Below are 19,572 nucleotides of genomic sequence, written 5' to 3' on the forward strand. Positions count from 1 at the left end.
GAGAGGAAGAGGGGAACAAGGAGGGAGAGAGAAAGAGAGGGAAAGTATTATGGTTAATATATGTTTGGCCCAGAGAATGGCACTATTAAAGGGTGTGGCCCTGTTAGAGTAGGCGTGGCCTTTTGGTGTAGGTGTATCACTGTGGGCGTGGGCTATAAGTCCCACATCCTAGCTGCCTGGTAGCCAATATTCTGCTAGCAGCCTTCAGATGAAGATGCTGAGCTCTCAGCTCCTCCTGTACCATGCCAGCCTGGATGCTGCCATGTTCTCGCCTTGATGATAATGGACTGTGCCTCTGAACCTATAAGCCGGCCCCAATTAAATATTATTCCTTTATAAGAGTTGCCTTGGTCATGGTGTCTCTTCACAGCAGTAAAACCCTAACTAAGACAATGAGAGAGAAAGATTGTTCTGCATTTCTCCTAACTCGACTGTGCAGTTCTCTGTAGATGGCAACATTGGGTTGCAATGTCGACATGTTGGGCACGCCCGCCAGTGTAGCACAGACAAAGGCCCTGAGGTGGCAGATTGAGAAACTGAAAGGTTAGAATGGCTAATATATGAAGAATTAGAAGGAAGGTGTGGCCCTTTAACTACTTACACATACCCCAAGAGTGATTGGAACACAAGGCTGGCAATGTATCTGAATTTTCAATAAATCACTGTGGCTAGCCCAACAACAACAAAACAAACAAAAACAAATAAACAAATGGACAGGAAGGACAGTAGGCAGATATAAGTGAGTAACTGACACCAACTACTAGATTATTTCAAAAGGTCGGTGAGAAGTCTTGCTAACACTGATTAGGGTAGTGACGAGGATTAGAAAAGTAGATGCTACTTAGAAGGGTTTTGTTGTTGTTGTTGTTCTGTTTTCAGTGAATAATAGAACTATCATAATTACAAATGTCACTCCATGTCCAGGTGTAACAATGAGAAGCTCCTACCGTGTTTTCTTGAGTGAGGAACCCAGGCTCCCCCTATTTGGTTCCACTGCTCATGACCCTTATTCCCCGGGGCTTTTCATGTTCTAATAGGGTTGATCCTTGGGCAACCAGCATGTCCGTATCCCTGAGGGAGGAGGGAAACAATGAGAGACAACTTCCATTTAAGGAGATTCTAGGGACACACCACATATTCCATTGGTCACAAGTCAGCCTTGTGTCTAAATTTAACTACAAGGAAGTTTGCAAAAAACAAAAACAAAAAAAAAAAACCTACAGGCTTTGCTCAAGGAAGTCATGAGTTTGGTTAAATATTAGAGTTCCAAGACTTATGAAAAGAGATGCAGGGCAAACCAGAACTAGAAGTCTGTCCTAGGTGGGGCTTATGGGATCCAATCATGGGACAGGAGCAGAGGAGAGAGGCAGGAATTGAAGTTCTGAGGTCTGCCAGGAGAATAATGTCCTTAATTATCCTTCGCTGACATCAGATTCTTTACCCTCACACTTTTACTATTCACCTTTGGTCCCCTCTAAGCACAAACCTTAAATGGAATGTATTACCAATCTTTTAAATACACGGCTGATGGATGCAGGCTTGTGAAGCCAATTCGTGGGAATCCATTCTAACAGTCTGAACACAGAATTACAAGGAAGAAATTGAGAATCAGGCCTGGCAAAGTTTCCCTCAAAACTTAAGCTTAATTCTAAGTACTTCAAGCTTCAGATTGACCTTACTGCTGAGAATAAATAAAGCTGGCATGGCCTTTTAGGTACTAAGTCCATAGACATTAGACTATGTGTTGAGGAGGGGGCAGTCTTCAGTGACTTTGTTGTTGTTGTGGGTGATGGTGGTGGTGGTGGTGGTTTTTAAGACAAGGACTTATGAGGTTGGAGAGATGGCTTAGTGATTAATAGCACTAGCTGTTCTTGCAGAGGACCCGGGTTCCATTCTCAGCACTCAGGTGGCAGCTCACAACTTTGTATAATCACAGTTTCCAGGAACTGAAGTACTCTGCAAAGCACACGTGCGCGCACGCACGCGCGCACGCACACACACACACAAAATCAATAATAAAATACACCCTTTTTCAATAATAATAAAAAAAGAAGATGGGGATTTCCTGTCCCAGACTATCTTGCACTCTGGTGCTCATGCAATCCCTCTGCCTCAGTCTCCAACATACTACAGGTGAGCACTAAAGGGATGATTAACCTTAAAATTAATGAAATAAGCTATGTGTGGAGTCCAGAGCTGGCTACACCTATTGTCTTAGGGTGACTATTGCTGGGACAAAACACTGTAGCCAAAAAGCAAGTTGAGATGGAAAGTGTTAATTCTACCTCCACTTCCACCTCATTGTTCATCATCAAAGGAAGTCAGGACAGGAGCTGATGCAGAGGCCATGGAGGGCGCTGCTTACTAGCTTGCTCCCTGTGGCTTGCTCAGCCTGCTCTCTTATAGAACCCAGGACCACCAGCCCAGGGATGGCCCCACCCACACCATTGTGGGCCCTTCTCCATCAGTCACTAATTTAAAACCATGCCCTAGAGATGGATCTTCTGGAGGCAGTTTCCCAGTTGAGATTCCCTCCTTTTAGATGACTCTAGTATGTGTCGAGTACACATAAAACTCTCCAGGACATTCATGCTCTTGCCCTGCTTGATGACCCCTTATTTTTCTTGTTCTCTTCCTCCTCCTCCTCCTCCTCCTCCTCCTCCTCCTCCTCCTTCTCCTCCTCCTCCTCCACAACAACAGCAACAACAACAACAACAACAACAACAACAACAATCTCTATGTAAGTTTAAGAGTTGGATTTAACGCTGAAGCCTGTTTGCAAAGCCTTCCTGGGCTTCCTCTTGTCTGTAGTGACCACTCTCGCAGTATCTAGTGTATTTCTGAGGAGGACTCTTCTGGCTTGGTTATAAACATCTTCTGACTAGTCTAGCTAGCGTTTTAGGTAGCAGAAGGATGACGCCTCACTGATGTTCACACTGCAGTAACCTATCTTATATTTGTCACATTACAGAGTGAGAGCTGTTCTTTTGAGTGAGGGTACTTGACAGTACCACATAAGCTATTCAGGGCAAACGGGTATGACTCTCAAGGTCCCAGGAAAATGGCTTCTCTTCATAATCTATAGCCAGTTGAGCTCTCAAGTACATGTGTGCATGCACATGTGGGGGCCAGTTTTGGTCTCTGCCCACTGCCTCGCCAGTACTAGAATGACAGACTTTTACCAATACACCCAACTTTGAACTCAGGTCTTTGTGCTTTACACAGCAAGCAATTTATTGACTGAACCATCTCCCCGGCCCTAACTGAGCTAGTTTTTTTCTTGAACACTTCCCCTCCCCCTCCAATAGTATGGGTGTGAAGGAAGAGAGGATAATGGGAACTTACATTTAAAAACTGAAAGTTTTCTTATGATTTGGGTCAGGGAGGAAAGTGCTTGCTTGCCTGTACAATGGTGAGGGCCTCAGTTCAGATCTCTGAAATCTATGTGAAAGCTAGACAGACCTAGTGTGTAACACCATTGGTTCTATAGCGAGCTGAGAGAAAAGACAATTGGATCCCCAGAAGGTCTTGAGCCAGGTAGCCTGACGTATGTGGTGGCAATAAGACATGCCTCTGACAAACAAAGTGGAAGGTGAAGACTGACTCCTGAAGTTGACCTTTGACTTCCACAAGTGCACTGTGGGATGCCCCGACCTGTGGCACACACATGAACACACATACACAAAAGCTTTTAAAAAGGAATTGGTCTTCTTGAGTTTAACACTTTTAAGAATCTGGTCTCTTTCAAGAAAATTTGTAGCCTCCCCCTTTCTCTCTCCTGTGTTTCTTGCTTCTCCTAAAAAGATAATCTGATGACAGCAGATGCTCATAGGATGTCTTGGTGGGAGGCAGGGAATGAGAGTGCAGTTCTTCACCATGCACATAGGTCCTCACCAAGCTGAAGACAGCTTTGTCTGAGCGTCTGTCTGCTTCTGGAGAGTACCGGAGGCTCCAGCCAGGAACTTGTGTCAGTAAAACCTTCAGTAACATATAGTATAGTATAGTACAACCTCTTAGTTCCGCCTGCCTGATAGATGCTCATCTCTGTTTTACCACGGGAGGGGGACTGTTACATGATTGTGTAGATTCTCTTGCATAACACATGCTGGGTTCAGGGCTATCTCATGCAAACAGATTAGGCCACTTCTGCCACTGAATATATCTCTGCTGTGTTAACAATGGAATATAGTCAAATCCCAGGCCTCTCCCCAGAGAAGAGGATTTTCTTGACACCTCGGATGCTCAGGTGATTACCCCCTTGCCTCTGCCATTTCATGCTGGAGGAGAAGGTGGAGTGGGAAAGGAAGGCTCTGCAGGGGCTCCAGCCTTCTTCCCCAGCCTCTCCAGATCCACAGCGTTTCCTTCCTATTGCTGGCTTGGTCTCACCTTCCCCAAGGAATGGCGGACAGGAAATCTATTTACCGTTTCCATAAAACAAACGCTAATAGAGCTTCAAAACTGTATAAGGTGCCTCTCCCTGAAAACCTCTGGGTTTAATAGGATTCTGTATTTGAGATCCAAAGTTGCTCGTTGCATTTCTTTCTTTTTCCCTCCCTTCCAGTCTTCTGTTCTTATTCTTAAAAATTATAGTATTTGTTTGTGTGTATGGGTGTTTTGCCTGTTTGTACCACAAGCATGCAGTGACCCTGGAGGCCAGAGAGTGCATGGGATCCACTGGGAGTTACACTGTGATCTACCATATTGGTGAGCTCTGGAGATCCAGTCAGGGTGGCGACAACAACCTGTGCTCTTATCCCCAAGCCATCTCTCCAACTTCCATCCTATCTTATTTTATTTATTTATTTTTAGCTTTTTGAGACAGGGTTTCTCTGTATAGCCCTGGCTGTCCTGGAACTCACTCTGTAGAAGAGGCTGGTCTTGAACTCAGAAATCCGCCTGTCTCTGCCTCCCAAGAGCTGGGATTACAGGCGTGTGCCACCACTGCCCGGCCCTTTCTTATTTTTGAAAGACAGTTTGACTCATCTTCTGAGGATAATAGTTATGGATGACCAAGGAGAAAGTACCAAAAAGGATATACAAATATTAGAATGTTTTTAAAATCTTGTATATTTCTTTTTCATAAAGTTGTCAACCCTTTCATCCAATCTTTTTTGTACCTCATACTGTTTTTTAGGAAGGCGAGTTTATCTCCGTTTTGGAATACCAATAGTAATACATTTAAAAGGTTGTAACTTTGAGTGTCACACTTTTAAACAATAACAGCACCTGGGTTTCAGAGTTCAATTCGGCCGAGACTTGATAGTAAGAGCCTGCATGATCAACATTGATCACCATTTACTGGTGAGTATGAATACTCTTTGGAAAATAAATGTATTCAGCAAGTTTGGAAAGCAGGCAGGGTCAAGGATGGCGCTCTGGGACAGGTGGAAGGATGGAAGTCGCATCTACCTTTGAAAAGCATTAAATCTGAAAGTAAACTGTAATCGACATGCACATTTACCGCTCAAGTCTTTGGCTCAGGTTTGTCATCACGAAATTCCTGCCGTTAAGGTTTGCAGAATATTTAAAGACACCAAGAATCTGTGCACCGTCGGGCAGCTCATTCCTTGGTAACCAAGGGAAGTAGGGGGGGTGCGGAACATCCTTAGCAGGCACAAGAGGCGCCCGCGTCCGCATTTCGCTGAATTTTGGGCCTCGCCTCCCGCCGTCCGCCGTCACGTGCAGGCCACGGCGGCCGCGTAGTTAAGTGGGGGAGGTTGAGACGTGCGCCAGCTGAAGCAGGAAGGGAGGTGGCTGCCGAGCCTTTCTTAAAGGGGCCCAAGAGATCACTCGGCAACGGACCGCTGACGACCGGAAGGAAAATGGTAAGTGGCGGAGAAGGGAGGCACCCAGGGCTGGGCGGACTCGCCGTCCGTTCCGGACTTCCAGAGGCGGTCCGGAAGACCCCCGCGCTGCGGGCGGACGGTTGGAACGTGGCCTCCGCGTGGAGCCGGGTCTGGCCCTTTGGTCCCCGCGGCGGAGGGCTGGGCATGAGCGGCGGCGCTGGTGGCGAGTGCCGGGTTCTGATTGCATTCCGGCCTCGCCCAGGCTTCTTTCTACCCGCACCCCCTTGTTTCCGGCTGAATAGCTCCTGATACCCACATTCTTCCAGTCCAGGCCGTTGGAACCCATGTGACCCAAGGCTCTGTGGTTTTGCCTTTAAGCAACTGTCAGAGGTATAGTTTTGCTGCGTCTGGGGAAGTGGTTTCTGTTCTCATTGAGGATGGACTCCAAGCATAAAGTTAACGTAGAGAATTAAGTCATTTGCTATCAAGGATCTTCTGGACCCTTCCCAAAGTGTTTTTTTTAAGTACGATCAAGTACCATGGAAACAACAGGAAGACACTTATCTATACCTCCTCTTTGGGGGACCACTTCCGTCTAACAGATCTTACCGTGGTCTTTGAACCCAGTGAACTTGTGACTTTTCATCATTGTGACCTTTCAGCTACATTCCAGGGTGCTGACACTCGAGTTTGAGGCATCTCTTTCCTTTTGGCCTTTGGGATTCAGAACTGGCTTTCCTCCTATTTCTGCTGATACATCTGTTCCCCTTGGAATCCTTTCTCCACTCCCTGATCTATGCCCATGAAAGCCCTAGGCTCCAGTTTGAGGCTTCATTTTCCATTGTTTTTCTCTTTGCTGAACTCCTGGCTTCAGTAACCACCTACGTTGAGTTGACTTGAGTTCCTCTCTCTGACCTTAACTGAGATCAGTTACATTTCACTTTTTGATTAATATACTTAGGAAGCATTTCATCACACACACCACAGAGGCTCCTCAGTTTGTCCAAGAAGAATTCATACTTTCCTCCACACATCTGGTCTTCATTCAGCTAGAATTTTGCAACTTGGCTAAAGGTGTGTTTGTCTTTGTAAGCCTTTATTTTCTTCATATCGAATCTAGCCCAATTCCTATGCAGTGGTTAAGAGAGAGAGCTCCAGAGGTCAACATATCTGGGTTGCTTCCTGGGTCCACACTACCTGTATGACTTAAGATTTTGGGGAAGATGCTTCTAGACTGTCTTAAGTCTTAACTTTACTGCCAAATGTGGATGGTGTTGGTGTGGGTATGATGGTTTGGAGCATGAGGCGGGAGTCAGCCTCGTGCTATATACACGGTAACTCACTCACTGATGTTGCTCACTTTTATGCTGATCTTAGCTTCTCAGCTACTTGTCATCTCTGAAATAGTCTTGCTGGTCACTGCTGAGTTCTTCCTGGCTCTCTGCCTGCTTATTGCATATCACAACAAATATGATCTTAGCAAAACTCAAATATGGCCATGTTTGCCTTCCCTACAATACTTAGAGCATGTTGATAGCTTATATTTGTGCATGAAATAGCAATCTGAGTACCTGCTGGACCCTTTCCTACTCTTGGTCCTTGCTCCTGTTGTGGGCATCTGAGTCACACCGATGTTACATGACTGGCTGCCGTGGTTTCTCTATAATCACTTTAGATAGCTTTTGCTATCACCATGTTTTTCACTTTTAAGTCCTCAGAGCACCTCGCGGCTCAATTTCTAGCCTTTATCACAGGTATCTACTTATTGTTTTTTTGTCTGGTCTTTTATGTAGGTCTCTTCTGTATTAGATTGTAGTGTAAGCTAGCACTTAGCACAGTGTTGGTGCTCATTAACTAACTGTTCATTTATTGAATACACTAATAAATGAACGTTTAAGTTTAACTATCTTTAACATTTGCCACCTAGAATTGTTTTTATATCTTTGTACTCATTCTTATATGCTTTCAAATGTAAATAAATGTGAATTGTCCAAGCCTGAATCCATTTCCTTCTGCCCCACCACCCTCTGGCCCTGCTTTTAGAAGAGACTATTGATCCTCCTGCCTCAGCCTCTAAATGGTGGAACTTCAGACAGGCAGACAGGCCACCACTCCTGGTTTCTGAGTCCTTGTAGGAAGGTATTTTTGCTGTTGCTGTAGCATTGGGAAGGAATTAGACAAATGAAATCAAAGCGTGTTTTCATCTTTTCCACTGTGCTTGGGGTCACAGGAGGCTGGAGCCTTTCAAGCAGAGCTCTATGGTGAGCAGAGTCCCGGGCCTTCGGCCTGGGAGGTCAAACTGACAGTTGTAACTGATCATCAGTTCTGGAGGGCAAGACTCAGTTATCACACAGGCTTTGTCTTAAATAAAAATCTCAAGTATTTATTAGTTTCCTTAATTCTGTTTTTGGTCAAATAAGATTAATCTGAGTTTCAGGCAGTTCCTCTCCAAAGCAAAGTTTTCTATTGGCTAGGATGAATGCCTTGATTATATAATAACACATTCTATCCGTGTCACATCTTACTGATTACCAGGGTTCAGAATCTTCAGGACAGTTAAAATGCTAGCCACCAGTGCCCGAATTCTTTAATCCCACAAAAGTTGACCACCCAGGCTTCCATTTTTTTTTTTTAACTTAAAATTGGAAGCCTTAATACTTTGAGGTTCTGAGGAGAAGAGTACAGATTTTCCAGAAAGGGGGGGGGGGGAACTTGTATATGAAAAGTCCAAAGTGAATTTTTTGCAACTTGACAGAAACCAAGTATAAAAAGTGTAGAACAGTGAAGAGATCTGAACACGATTAGGTGTTAGAGACCAGAATTCTGGTAGGGTTTTTGAAGTAGAACAGTTTCAGTATGTGAACAGTATTGTGACACATGCTGTCTTACATAGAGCAGTATTTCTAGGTGAATGCTTTTGCAGCTTTTGGGTAAGACAGTGCATTGGGTGGTGTTGATGTACTGTGGGTGATGAAATGCACTGGTAGTGAGGAGACTGGAGCTCAGTGCTCCACACATAGGATTCGCTGCTCTCTTCTGCACCTTGGTATGTTTTGGAAGGTAGGTTTTATTTTTAAAGATATTACTGCACAAACACAAGGATCTGGCCTTTATGTTAGTTCATCTGCTTTTGCTTTTGTAAATCTTCATTTGCTTTTTCTTTTTCAAGGGAACAGATTTATTGAATATACTATAAGAGGCCAAGGGCTGACAGGACCAGAGTATTGCTTGCTTGCCTTTGGTGTAGTCTTTTTTTTTTTTTTTTTTTTGAGGCAGGGTCTCTTTATAATCTGGCTGATCTGGAACTCACTGCATAGACCAGGCTGGCCTCAAACTCACAGAGATCCTTCTGCCCCTGCTTCCTGAGTGCTGGGATTAAAGGCATGTACCAACATGCCTGACTATTTTCATATAGTCTTAATAGCCATTTTTATGTCTTTTGTAGTGAACTAAGATATAAATTGTTGCTCATTTATACTGCTATGGTCATTTCTATTTTCTCCGTAATTGTGAAACTCCAAAACAGTAAAATAATTTTCCCTTTCTTGCCACACTGTAAAATTCTATGCTTGTTGGTCTGACACAAAAGATGGCCCTTGTCTTTCACATTTCCCCACTTCTTTGCCACTTTTAGTGAAATAAATACTTGTCAGGATGCGCTTGGGTTTTGAAGTACTTACCAGCCAGAGAGAAAGGTAAAGTGAAACTTATATTAGAGGTGACAGAGCTGTGACTGAAGTATGCTGTTCTGAGGTTGGGAGATTTGAAGGTTGTTTAACATGCACGAGTATTGAACGGATGACATTTTAAGTGTGTGTATCCCCCTCTCTTTTGTAGAGTGAGTCTTTGGTGGTTTGTGATGTTGCTGAAGATTTAGTGGAAAAGCTGAGAAAGTTTCGTTTTCGAAAAGAAACCCACAATGCTGCTATTATAAGTAAGCTGATGTTGCCTCAAAACTACATGATGCTAGTTTGTTTTCTCTTAAAGCTCCTTTGAGTGTGCCAAGCCTTTAGAGAGTACCGGTGCCTCCGCCTGCTGCATTTGCCACTGTTAACCTCTGCAGGTTAAACTGTTGATGCCGTGTTAACCTCTGCAGGTTAAACTGTTAATGCCGTGCCACAGACAGCCCTGGGTCAGCTGCCTCCTCAGCTCTGCAGAAGCCGATTGATTGATTGTCTTAGTCACTTGAGGAGTGAGGATTCCCGTTTGTAGTGACCCACGAATCGTTGTCTCTCCTGGGGGGGGGGGGGGCACGCTAACAGTAGTCCAGACCAAACATTTGCCCACATCTACATGGTAAAGTTCAGCATTGGGCCCTATTCCAATTCGACAGTAAACTTAGTTTTGAGGAGTACTTTACTTGTTCTTGTAGGTAATAAATCCTTTGTGGGCAATGATTTAAAAAGAAGGCTGAGGCAGTGAAGACTAGGTTGCTTAGCAGAGATGCAGCAGGCAGGTGTCAGTTAAACCAGGTGGTGGCACCTTATGAAGTTTATTATTACTAAATGCTATCAGGTGATCATTTGCTATCATGTGATCATTTGGATCTCAATAGGGAAAACATAGAATAGTGACATTTACCAGCAAAGATGAGGCCTTTTGAAGTCACATTGTATGTCCATTGGATTTAATGTGAATTTAGTGCAAACCCAAACATAGTTGAATCGTTAGACAGGTAGAAAAGAATAAAGGCTTAGGAGACCTTTATTTTCATGTAGATTTGGGTTTGGGTTATGTCACTTTTATTTGAATATCTTTGAATAGAGGTAGAGTTGGAAATTCACTTTCTCAGAATAATGACTGAATGCCATGAAATTGTAATGTTGGAGAAGCTGGAGATTTTAGGATTCTCTCTTCTGACACCTGGTGAGCATTCTTTTGAGGTTCTAAGCAAGTTGCACATGAACTAATCTCAGTTATTCTTCCCAGCCTCTTTTTACTTCGAAAGTTGCACCGGGGTTAGGAAGTTTTCCATACTTGTAGTCCATGTAAGGAGCCAATAAGAATCTAATAAGCAAGATAAGAATCTAATAAATAAGCAAGTTACATGCTGGAAGCTATAGCCAAAAGTATAAAGGTGAATACTTAAATGTGCTTTATGCTGTTTCTTGCTGCTTTAGTTTGAGGTGCTCCCTTCCCTCCGCATAGACTAGGGCTGCACTGGGTTGGGTCACCGAGGTCACATAGAATCACATTTTACTTATACTGTATTTTCATTGTAGTGAAGATTGACAAGGATAAACGCCTGGTGGTGCTGGATGAGGAACTTGAGGTTTGTTCAATGAGCTAAATACAATTTTTATAGTTAAGCAATTATTGTTGTCCAAACAATGCTGTGTTAGTTACAAGTACTAAAACAAGTTCTGGACCTTCTTAAATGCATACTAATTATGCATGAAAAACATGAGCTAATTATTGGTTCCACATTGTCTTGCTGATTTCACTGCCTTCCTTAAAGCATTCGTGAGACCTGGTGTGGCAGTAGGGGTCAGAGCTCAAGGAAAGCTGAGTCAGCTCCATCCTTAGAGCAGTGGAGGAAGACTGAAGCCATCCCTGAGTGGGGGTGGGTGGGGGGGATGGCGGAGGCGGCGGAGGAGAGTCACTCAGTCACTCCGGATCTCTTGATACTTGGAACATAAGCATAGAAGGAACACTGTCCTTCATACCCCTGTGTGATTGGAAATAGAAGTAATGTGATAATGAACGCTTAGCTCTTAGCAGGATGGGGGTGCGGGGACCTTTGGTAAGGACATGCTTCAAAGTTTTATTTTCTCTGTGGTACCAGGGTGTCTCTCCAGATGAACTTAAAGATGAACTACCTGAGCGGCAACCTCGATATCCTTTTCAAAGTGGTTTGGAGATTTTTATTAGTCATCAGGATTTTATGTTTGAACCCATTTGTTAAACTTTTAAAAGATATATATATATATCTTATGTGGCATGAAAACACAACTCGGGGCTTTTGGGGAGAAGGGAGGGACGGACTAGTGGAGGGGGTGTGGAGGGATGAATATGAGCGAAGTATTGAGTGTGTGTATGAACCCATTACGTCACTATGCTGACCAAGAAGCTAATAAAGAATAAAAACATGCCTTCCTCATCTTGACCACAGCCAAATTAAAACATGTATGCAAGTATTAGACAAAAAATATGAAAGTTGATGTCCTGACTGGATTTTTAAAAAAAAAAACTATTCTCTTTGTTCTAATAATGTGCATACAGTAAAAATTGAGAAAGAAAAAAGTTATAAAATATTATATCAGTACTTTTAACAAGTTTCTTTTTGAGAGGCTGCATGATTTTATAATTTGCTTTTGGAGCCTGTTTAGTAGAATTATATCAAAAGCATTGTCTTATATGAGTAAGGCCTTTACTCAGTCCAGCTCCAGGAGCTGACAGCTGCCCATCTTAGAGCAGTGGCTTTAGTTTCTTTAACTTGAGAAAAACCTTCATTGTGTATAGTTATAAATATCAACATGATGACGGCAGAGTCTCTTACCCACTCTGCTTTATTTTCTCCAGTCCTGTTGGTAAGTTAACTTCTTTAATAATCTGTACTTGGCTTTGATCCAATTGAATTATCTTTTGCTAGACAGATTTTTGCTGTTTATAAAGATGAAATTGTTGAGTAACCTAAATTGAGGTCAATTTATGTGTCTAGGGCACACCTGTGTACCTAGAGAGCAGGTATAGTAAAGCATTGTCTCTTGAAATGTATTTACCTTGGCTGCTTAATTCCTAGAAGTGTAATTATTGAGTTAAATGTTACATTTTAATGATTTGAAATACAGTGACATCTCATCTTTTTGAATCAGAAGTGTATCTTTTAATCTTGTTTAAGTATGTGATCTTTGTGAGACCATGGTACTATGCTTGGTTTATCTTTTTACAAATAATTACCAGTGATATGCATGTAATTTTGGAGATTGTCCTTGTACTATTGAAGTTAAAATAATACTGAAGAAAGTTTTTAAGTGTTTGTCAAGACTCTGAAAATCAGAACCACAGAGAGAGAACTACTTTTGATGATGCGATAGATTGTAGTGTGAGATAAAAATACTGGAAAGGAGGCGTCCCTTTTGTTCAGTCAGCTTGTCTCTGTGTGGTGTCTTCCAGGGTGCAAGCCCGAGCAGCAGATGATGTACGCGGGGAGTAAGAACAAGCTGGTCCAGACTGCTGAGCTGACCAAGGTAGTGTCCAGCCTGGACATGGCTGCTGGGCTCTCCTTCAGAGTACAAAGTGAGAGCTAAGCAGCCTGACAGAGAAGTGTTCTCCTGTGGCTCACGCCACGCAGACTGCTATGGTACACTAGTGAAACTTTGTATTTATTAGGAGGAAAGAGAGCAAGAGTGATCTTTGAACCAATGGGTTTTTAAACAGTTTGATTAGGAAAAAAACCTATCAAAATGAGCAGCTTCAGCAAAGCCACTGTAACCGTGCATGGGGCCTATGAACCCTGCACTGGAGAAGCTGAGAGTTCAAGGCCACTCTGGGCCACATAATGAGATTATCTCCAAAGGAAAAAAAGGTCCTGGTAACTGCTAAGCCTATTAGGTCTTTTTTACTGTCTACACCCTAACATACAGGACCTTACATTACAATTTACATATTATGTTTATAACTTCTGTAACTCATCTCTATAGGTATTGAGGCTGAGGGCCATATTTCTGAAAATAAGAAAGCAGATTCAGGGTGCTGTGAGATGGCACACGGGGTGTCTTAGTCAGGGTTTGTATTCCTGCACAAACATCATGACCAAGAAGCAAGCTGGGGAGGAAAGGGTTTATTCCGCTTATACTTCCACACAGCTGTTCATCACCAAAGGAAGTCAGGACTGGAACTCAAGCAGGCCAGGAAGCAGGAGCTGATGCAGAGGACATGGAGGGATGTTTCTTACTGGCTTGCTTCCCCTGGCTTGCTCAGCCTGCTCTCTTATAGAACCCAAGACTACCAGCCCAGAGATGGCACCACCCACACAAGGGGCCCTCCCCACTTGATCACTAACTGAGAAAATGTCCCACAGCTGGATCTCATGGAGGCACTTCCCCAACTGAAGCTCCTTTCTCTGTGATAACTCCAGCCTGTGTCAAGTTGACACACAAACCCAGCCAGCGTACGGGGCAATGAGACTTACCACCAAGCCTCGTGGTCTAAGGTGTGATCCCTAAGATCCACATGGTGGAAGCAGAGGACTAACTCCTTCGAGATGTCCTGTGACGTCCGCACACATGCTGGGGCTACTGTGCATGCATGTGCTGGCAAGTGAACACACATGTACACACACACAGAGGGGAGATAATAAAGTGAAAATAAAGAAAAACAGGTTCAGGAGATGGTGTACTCAGGGCCATCTGTTAGGTTGAGCTAAGGTTTAGACGTACACTTGGCCCCAGGTCCCACCTGTTTGCTGTAACACCTCATCTCCCTCTAGTCCTTGTGCTTCCTGGCCTGTGAACTCAGATTCCTGCTGGAGAACTACTGTAACGACTGTAGTGTAGCTTTATCACATTAGTCAACAGCTGGTGTTAATATCTGATACTCAGGCTGTGGAAGATTGACCTTATGTTTCTCCAGGTCCTAGCTAGGTTGATTTTAGATTTGTGTGCTTGGCTGTGTTTTAATGGGTAGGATTTACAGAATTGCTCTTTTAGCATGTATGTGCTCGTTTAAATTTTGTGGTTTAAGAGCCTAGGTTTTAAGTCATCTAGATTATTACATTTTGATAAATATTTAGCAACTAAAAGAAGTATAATATTGCTAAAAGGCACATCAAATTCCCATAGATTAACCCATGACCAATGTGAAGGAAACAGGATGTGGGTTTGTTGTTGTTTTGTTTTCTGATACAGGGTTTTCCTGTGTATCCCTGGTTATCCTGAAATGCTCTGTATACTAGGCTGGCTTTGAACTCAGGTCCTCTGTAGGTCTGCAAGTCTGCCTCACCACTGGGATGTTGCTCAGGGAAGGCAGAACGCAGTCCAAGATAGGGCGTCCCAGCATGTGTTTCCCCTGGTTAGAAACAGCAGGGACTGGGACAGATGCTGTGGTTCTCAATCTCCTGTGCGCCCAGACACTACTGAGGACCTCAGGGAATTGAGAGCGGTGGTCTGAGGCCCACATTTCCCCCTTGTACCAGGCAGGAAGGGAATGGCTGAGCCCAGAACTTAGGTGGAATCTTGTTTGGTTCTGAGTTAAGTGCCTAGAATTCTGAGGGGCTGAAAGAAAGGCTCTTCTCCGGGAGATTTAGGCTCTGTATAACTAAGGCCTTCTCTTTGATGAAGGAGACAGTCCTTGCTTGTCCAAACTGCTTTATTTTTAGAGCAGATGCGAATGCATACATCTTACTCAGGGATTAAATATCTTTTGCAGAAAGGATCCTCAGGAATCATCATTAAAGGAAGCTCATTAGCTGAACACTCGGAGCCTATCTAGATACGTCATTAGCGTGGAGAACTCTAGATTGTTATGCTACCTGACCTGTTGTAGTGGTCCTCTCAGTGAGGTGTTATGGTTACATGTTCCAAGACAGGTAGAACCTGGCCAGGAACTGGTTCCAATTCTCAACTGTGAGATTAACTGGGGAGTTTTGAACCTGCTTCATCCTTACTAGTTCTTCTGTCTGGTGGTATAGTCCCCCATAGTCCTTTCCCCCCACCCCCAAATCCACCAGTCATAATGTGGTATTTAATACTTAGTGCAATGTAGTGATTTTTTTTTTTATTTTGAGTGATGGAATGACTCCAGTTTGTTTGTTTTTTCTTTCCTTAAGGTATTTGAAATCAGAAACACTGAAGACCTAACTGAAGAATGGTTACGTGAGAAACTTGGATTTTTCCACTAATGTGAACTTCTGTGTTTCTAAAATATTTATGTATTAACCTGACCATACTGGAACCAGACATAAATAGTTATTTATGCCTAAAAATGCACTGTTACTTACAGTTTGTTTCCTGCAGTAAAGAAAAAATTCTTCATTTGTGCAGTTTGAACAAAGGGGAAATCATCTTCATAGTAATGAAACTTTGTGAAGTGTTTCCTGTATCTGTCATTGTTAGGTGGACTACTTTTTTCCAGGGATGGATTGCACCCTTGTGACTAATTTCTATAATTTATGATTCAGAATTTGTTACTGTTTGCAGACACTATAGGAAGGTGGGTATTAGACTGTGATAGACAACAGTTCCTCCTCTGACCACTCCTGGGTACTGGCAGTTTATAAGTGCAAGTAACATTTTATCACTTGTCACGTTTGTGGTTCCTTTGGGGCTGAAGCATAGGTGACGGATTCTGAGCCGTGAGTAGTGATGTAGTGGGACCTCTGTGGCGCCCTCCGCCACTTTTCCTCCTCTCTTGGGTTCCTGTATCTTTTCAATCAAGAAGAATCTTCATCAATCACTCCTTTTTAAGGTCCGAAAGTTCAGGTTTATGGCAGAGCTAGGATTATTAGGTTCTCTTCTTATGGAGAATATCATCCTACTCTTAGAAACTGGGGAGCTGTATAATCAAGGCTTCGTTCTCGGTTATGTCACTGGTGGAGAGCTTAGACTATAGCTCAGTAACTACAAAGCACCTCCTAAGTTTTGTGACATTCTAAATATGTTAATTCTGTGCCTGTGATTTGTCAGCTCTTAACATTACCTTAAGACTTCTACACTGCCAGTATTCTAGATTTGGTGAAATTAATACTTTTTTAAAGGGTTCAAATAAAACAATTTTCTAATATGTATAATTGAAGTTTGTAATAAAACCAACTTGTTATTTTTTAAATTCCAACTATCTGCCCAAAGTTGTGGTACTAGGTGAGAGTTATAATTTGGGGTATATTTGCTATTAGTTTTTTGCCACATGTAAGCATTATTTAAACATTGGCCATAATTAATAATGACACATCAATAGATGCCATACCTTTTATCCTAAATGTCAGAAGAAATTCTTATATGAACTAAGCCAGTCACGGTTTGATGACACCATCATCAGGAAGCAAGATTTTTAATCTACTTGGAACTATTAAGTTACACTTAAGAAATTAAGAAGACATGTAAGAAACGCTGAATAGTAATTTGACTTAAAGAGAAAAGTTGAGAGACCGTAGAGGCTGACCAAAGTCTTATATTAAGGAGGTAGTGATTTTGATCTGGGCAGTGGTGGCACATACATTTAATCCCTGCTTTTGGGAGACAGAGACAGGCAGATCTCTTGAGTTTGAGGCAGCCTGGTCTGCAGAAGCAAGTTCCAGGATAGCCAGGGCTACACAGAGAAACCCTGTCTTGAACACCCTGCTCCCTTAAAAAGAAAAACTAGCAAAAGCATCTTTATGTTGGCGTTTGTGTTCACTGCATAGTGTTTGTCTCACTTAGGGCTTTGTGCCAGTTTTACTGGAGGGGAAGGTGGTTGGAACTGCCCCAGTGGAGTAGAGTGTCGTATTCCCAGCTGTGTGGTCACTAGCCTGGATGTCAGGAAGCAATCGCAAGTGCTAGAGGAGGTGATTGTATTGGTTCAGGAATGGAAAAGTCCCTTTATTTCAGTGTCCAGAGAGCAAGAAAACTCATCCAAGAAGTTTAAGAGTTCATTATACAGGTATTTTGGTATGAACTAGAGAAGAACTTGTTTATAATCCTACAGAAACGCAAATGAGATCCAAATAGAGAGTGACTTTAATGTTTTTGAATGATGCAAATAAGGATTTGTTTCACCTGGTTATATAAGTCCGCTTTCAAAAGTAGTGCTACAAGTGGACATTTTCAATCCGGTTCTTTATTTTGGCTTGTATATTTAAATGAGTTTTTGAAATTTCCTAGTCTTTCATCAGGTCGATGGCCCTGGCTTGCCATACACAGGACTCTAGTCTCTAGTTCTAGCAGCAGCACGGGTAGTGAGCAGCTTTCTTCTTCAAGCTTGTCTGACTGACCAATAGATGGGTCTCTTGTAAGGCAGCACATTGAGTTGGGGCATCAATAGAGAGAGCATGGTTATTCTGTCTGTCCTTAGACAAGTTTGTAAGTCCTGTGCCCTAAAGTCTTCGTGAAATATTTGCGTACATTTCCCGTTAGCTGAAATTTACATTCCTTTAAAGTGTTTTCTTATTCTTTTTCTGCTGTTCCATAAAGAGTATGTACAGATTTCGTAATTCCAGGTTTTTACACTCCATGTCTTTCAGCAGCAACCATTCCCACTCAGCCTTAATCTTAATCTTTCCTCTTTGGAAGCCACTCTTCCTGGGAACCTCTTTCATTCTTTAAGCAAACATTGCTTTGGAAATTTCTGAACTTACTAAGTTGTGCATAGCATCTAATATCAAAACTAACTAGGAATCACAATGTATATGTCATATGGTTTTGGTGACAACATAAGTAACATATGAAGAGAGGTATTCTCAGGTTACCATGCTGAAATTCCAAAAGGTCTGAGTTTTGAACAGTGCTGTGTTCTGATATTGACACAATTATGTTAGGAAAAAAGCTGGTTGACTGTTTTGTTTAATTGACTTCTAAACTATGTTTGAATTGTCTGAGGAATTTACTGGATGCTTAGTGCAGTAAACATTCTCTCCTGTGAGAGAAACATTCTCTTTTTGGAGAGGTGTTACTAGATTGTTTGTGATTATGAAATAATTTGTAGCAAAAATGTGTGTTAGCATTTTCCCTCCCTTTTTGTCTCCTATTTTCAGGAGCCAAACTTAGCCATAAACTGTACCCTGGTCTCACACTTTCACTAATGGTTTCCAGTTAGAGGAGTCGATTGCCAGATTAAACTTGGCTCTTTTCCCACTTAGATAGAAACTAAGGAAGCTGCACACAAGAAATGCTGGACACTTGTACAGGTCAAATGACTACATTAATCTGTAGTAAACCAGTGAATAGACACTTTCATAAGAATTGAAATGCCAATATTTGGAAAGTAGACAGTAACTTATATCTTATCAGTTCTATTGAGTGTCACTATGCCAGCACTCCGTGTTTGTTCTGTAGACTGATAATACTGGAATCCATAAAGTTTGAGCCTTTACAACTTATGTGAAGAAATGTTGCAAACATTTCTGGATGAATCTTATTTTGTATTTCTAGAAGAATGTAAATCATCTCCTTGGCCTCCTCGTGCTGATGGTTCCAAGCTGAATGTTTCCTGGGAGGCCATTTGACCCTTCAGATCACTGACTGTACTCCTGTAATGCTAAAACAATTATATTACACTTGTGATAGAAACAGTCTCTTGCTTTTTGGAATATTATTACTTGAATACCACTTGAGATCACTAACATGCCGGGACAAGACCACTGATTTTGATGGTCCAATGTAATCTCATTCAGGAGGCTTGAAACATTGGTGGTTTAGTCTTGTGAATTTTAACAGTTCTGTCATTGTTTAAGGAAACCAACAACTGGCACTACTTCTCAAGCTGTGGTTTCAGTCTCTGCTAGTTCATACTGCATGTTTATTTTGGATTCTTTTGGTAAGCATGGTGCTTGTACTGGTTTAAATAAAATGCTAACATGAAAGGACTTCTAGTGTTTTATTTTTTAACCTGCCTTCACTGCCCCTTTGTGGCTGCTGGTGCCTACCTGTCAGTGTCTGAGCCACGTGGCTATTTAGCAGTTTACTTTATTTGGAAAAACCAAATAACAATAATACAAAACAGGAATCTTTGGGCAACATGATGAAAAGAGTATACAGTGACATGGAACTCTAATGATGTGTGGAAATGATGTGTATACGAAACGCAGTGAACAGCAGTCACCACAGGACTGATCCCAGATGACAGATCCAGCCTTGAAAGGGAGAGTTAGAAG

General features: G+C 42.4%; 1 protein-coding gene across 1 annotated transcript; it reads left to right on the forward strand.

Annotated features, from left to right (window-relative positions):
• The first annotated feature begins 5,646 nt into the window (after positions 1 to 5,646).
• Positions 5,647 to 19,284, forward strand: Gmfb (glia maturation factor beta). Its single transcript, XM_052191700.1, is given in 8 exon segments — positions 5,647 to 5,825; positions 9,624 to 9,720; positions 11,009 to 11,058; positions 11,572 to 11,621; positions 12,234 to 12,316; positions 12,903 to 12,976; positions 15,556 to 15,621; positions 15,623 to 19,284. Coding segments are annotated over 8 exon segments (465 nt in total). The 5' UTR covers positions 5,647 to 5,822; the 3' UTR covers positions 15,665 to 19,284.
• Positions 19,285 to 19,572: the final 288 nt, after the last annotated feature.

The sequence above is a fragment of the Apodemus sylvaticus genome, chromosome 8, assembly GCF_947179515.1.
Source record: "Apodemus sylvaticus chromosome 8, mApoSyl1.1, whole genome shotgun sequence".
Lineage (NCBI taxonomy): Eukaryota > Metazoa > Chordata > Mammalia > Rodentia > Muridae > Apodemus > Apodemus sylvaticus.